The sequence below is a fragment of the Silene latifolia genome, chromosome 4 (assembly GCF_048544455.1).
Source record: "Silene latifolia isolate original U9 population chromosome 4, ASM4854445v1, whole genome shotgun sequence".
NCBI classification, from domain to species: Eukaryota; Viridiplantae; Streptophyta; class Magnoliopsida; order Caryophyllales; family Caryophyllaceae; genus Silene; species Silene latifolia.
The window spans coordinates 109,420,049-109,424,367 of NC_133529.1; the positions used below are offsets into that span (position 1 = coordinate 109,420,049).

At 41.9% G+C, this 4,319-nt stretch overlaps 1 protein-coding gene across 1 annotated transcript; it reads right to left on the minus strand.

The window, feature by feature from the left end:
• Positions 1 to 1,173: 1,173 nt before the first annotated feature.
• LOC141651906 (putative mitochondrial protein AtMg00310) lies at positions 1,174 to 1,926 on the minus strand. The gene has a single exon (XM_074459597.1). The coding sequence runs from the start codon at positions 1,924 to 1,926 to the stop codon at positions 1,174 to 1,176; it is 753 nt and encodes a 250-aa protein (XP_074315698.1).
• Between the last annotated feature and the right edge of the window lie 2,393 nt (positions 1,927 to 4,319).

A 4,319-nucleotide genomic window follows, 5' to 3' on the forward strand; every position in this document is an offset into this window, starting at 1 on the left:
AAGAATGAGCTAATAAATGAGCAGCTCTATTACGTTTTCTACTAATACGCGACCAAGAAACCGAACAAAAACTATTAGACAATAATAAAATCTCTTTAATAACCAAATGAAAATCTGTACGGCCTTCTTTCCGACTTTGCAACGCTTCAATGACCTCCATGCAGTCCCCTTCCATGCAGATATATCGATGGTTCATCCTCCTTGCGTACCTAAGCCTCTGAAGAATGGCCTCTGCTTCAGCTATGCGAACTTCGAACTCCGCTTGCCTCCTTTCCTCCCAACCCCACAGCACCTCTCCCTTATCGTCCCTGTAAAATGCCCCAATGCCCATTCCCTCCCCTTCCTTCACCCCCAGCATCCACACTAATCCTAACACCTCCTTGACACGGCCTGCGGTCCCTCATTTGCATCAATCTCACCTCTGCATCCTTAACAGAACGTCCCAGACCCCCCTTCTCCTCGCCTGGCTGCACTTCCACCATCTCCTTTATTAAATCCGACACTCTTCTCACCACCCGTTCTACCCTTAGCACCTCATTTTAAAAAACAACCCGATTTCTCCTCTCCCATAAAGCCCACACCCATGTTATAAACCGCTCCACATCATCTCGCTCCATCTCTATGATAACATCTTCCACCCACTCCCTCACCCGCTCGTACCCCATAGTCGACCTCAACTCCAACCCCAGCCCAGCCCAAACCCTATCTGACCCCCCCGCAACCCCGTGCAGACCGGACAGACCTCATTCGAGGACCTAATACGGGATGCTATATTACGCTTGGTAGCTATCGCGTTATAATTAAAAAAATACCAGAAAAATTTTTGATACGAGGTAAAACACGAGAGCTCCAAATTCTCCTCCACAGCCACATTTCATTACGCCTATCAGACTGCCCATCTTCCTCCATAAAGTCGCCCATCAGCTCCTTGTACGCGGACTTCACAGAATACACTCCACTTTTCTCTAGCTCCCACATCCAATCATCCTCCACACCGCCTTGCCCAGCCACACGCATATTCAAGATACGGGATTGTTCAAAAGGTAAAAACAAGCTTCGCACCTTCGTGGTATCCCACCCACTACCATCCAGCCGGAGCAGCTCTGCCACAAGCATATTTTCCTCACCACCACCTCTCGGAGACAAAGCCATACGTGTTCTCGTCCTCGCAATTCAGGGGTCTTGCCACACTTTGGTACTTAGCCCATTCCCAATCCGCCTCCGCAACCCCTTCATAAGAACCTCTCGAGCTTCCAAGATACCTCGCCAAGTATAGCTTGGGTTCGAACCTAGCTCGGCTTTCATAAAAGATCTATTGGGAAAATATTTACCCCCTAAAACACGAACCATCAAACAGTCCTGGTCCGTTATCATTCTCCAAGCTTGCTTTCCAAGTAGAGCTAGGTTGAACTCATGGTAATTCCGGAACCCCAGCCCTCCTAAGCACTTTGGTCGACACAACTGAGACCAAGCAATCCACGGGATTTTCTTTTTTCCGCCATCCGAACCCCACCAGAAACGGGACACCAACGCACGAAGTTCGTCATAAAAATTGATGGGAAGCCTGAAGACACTCATCGCATAGGTGGGAATAGATTGGGCTACGGCCTTTATCAAAACTTCCCTCCCTGCCTTCGATAGAAGCATTCCTTTCCAACCTTGCAACTTCCGACATAATTTATCCCGAATCACACGAGCTACTACCTCTTTCGAATGCCCAACCACAGTAGGTAAACCCAAATACTTGTCGTGCTCCTCTACCGCTGGCACTCCCAGCCAATTAGCTATTTGGTTCCGTCTTCCCTCCGGGGTGCATTTACTAAACGACACTGTCGTTTTCTTGTAGTTGACAAGTTGCCCAGAAACCGATTCATAGCTCGTTAAAATCTCCTTCACTTTCCTTACCTCTGCCTCATTAGCTCGCATAAATAATATACTATCGTCTGCAAATAAAAGATGTGAAACCGCCGGTGAACCCGCAGCAACTCTCACTGTGACACCCTTAAATAAACCGATAATTAAACGCGTAAATTCTACGGAAAAACTGACAGGATATGTTTGTAATTGGTTCAGCTAGACAAAACCTGTAATTTTTAAAACTTTCCTAAACCAACCAAAAACATTTCCAACATTCCCAAGAGGAGGGTGCCAAAACCTGCAATGCTAACGAACTAATTTACATGCCATAGCTAATCTATAAGAAAATATAATGATACAACCCAAAATAGAAAAGGGAGACATATGTCCCTTCAAATTATATACAAAACCAAAAGTTAAAAAGGTTTACTCTAAGAATAGCCAAACTAGGTCCAAGGTTCCTTATGCTCACTAGCTCGTCTGTGACCCCAACTAAATCTTCAACCTGTCAATCGCATTTTATACAAACACGAAAGCCACAATTCAGTGGGGAGTAACTTCGAGTCCTCCCAGCCACGAAACGTCAAATTTAATGTAACATGTAATGAACAATGTAAACTATATGAAAATTTAATCTAATTTCCAAGTATTCTAACATATGAATGCTAAATTGACTAATTTAAACTATCATGTGAAAAATATAACAAGTAGTAATCCAAACTCTATCAACCATAGCCGGCTTGCATCTCACCTTCTATGATTCATAGAATCATCAAACAAGAAAGGGCAATATATCAAAGACAGCATAAGTTCTTAGTACGGTCAATAGTCACTCAGAACTCGAGTCTATACCACGAGGTAGGGAAGGTAATCGAACCGGTATCTTGGCTCAGCGGTTAATATTAATAAAACATGGCCAAGACACAACACAACCCTAGCCTAAAATCTGCGCAGACCTAGACATGCGGATACACACCACCGCACCCAAGACCCACAATTTTTCTAAAACAAAGTGAGTACTCTAAGGAGTCCACCAAAGGGTTGGCTAGTACTTAAGCTGACCACTTACTATCAAAATAAGTAACGAGGTCATGCCCCAACTTGGATATAAATCCACTAGTCAGGAACACAAAGGCTATTAAGCAGTGAACATATACTCGTCAGAGACTATAAAGACCTATCTATGACAAACACAACAACCTGCAAGAAAGTATTTAATACCAATACCATTTCTAGCAATATTAACAATATTAAAGGCTTCAGGGAATCTAGGGCCGTTTCTACAATATAAGAAGCTATTAAATTCAACCAACTATACATGTGAACTTAAAAACTTGATAAATGGCCCAAAACAAGAAAAAGGCCGATTATCCAATTCATATAAAATTTCATCCAACCGAATTTTTACCCGCAACCCCAGCCCTGCGACAGGTACGGGTTAAATTGCGGCTGACCAATCACTCAATTGATCGACATCGAATCGTCAAAGGGACTAAGGCTCGATTTCGGCTGACAATCAACAAAACATTACAATTAGCACTATAAAATTCATTTTGAGCCTATTCATTACAATTTTATTTTATAATCTATCCTAACATGTACAACTACTAATATAAACTTAATTTTTACCATTAACATAATTTTTACTACTAATATGATTCAATTCAAAAGTATACTCATATGTGACTTATACTAACTATAACATTAATGAACCCGAAATGACAAATATTGCATGAAAAACCGCGAAACAAGCGACGGACCAACCCGGGCCAAGCACGGGCCTGCCGCGGCCCGTCATGGGCCTGTTTCACTGCTGTGAACAGTACCGCGGGTCTGTGAACAGTAACTTTTCTATAAATTTTTCGGTAAAACGACGCCAAATACTCATACGGACGGGACGAATTGAGTGATTCAAGTGGCTAAACCACCTAATTTTTCGACGCCGTTCAATCTGTCATATTTTTGGAAACATTGGAAAATGTCTCGGTCCGGTACTGACACGTTCCAGCCAACCCGCGGATTTGTCCCATCAAATAATTACTCATCCAAATTTGTTCTAAACAATAATATACAAATGGTTAACTTAAACTAACAAAAGACAAGCATTAGACATGCATGCAACCAAATTTTATCATGTGAAAATTTATTACTCAAACAAAAATCACAAAAACATACAAAAAGCAAAGAATGTGACGATTATTCGTCGAGTAACTCGAAATATGTTACCTTAAGCTAGAAAATGAGCAATTAGCACCTTAAACCCAAACCCTAACAAGCAACTAGCCACTATCCTCGACAATATACGAGTCTCCAAACTCGTCCTCCAATTCTTCACCTAATTAAACAATAAAAACACAATATATAAGTATAAATACCGAAATTTACCAAAATTCGTCTTAAAACAACTTCAAGAAAACTGAAATTAAAACATACTAGGTTGTAGATCTCGACGAGAGGATTCC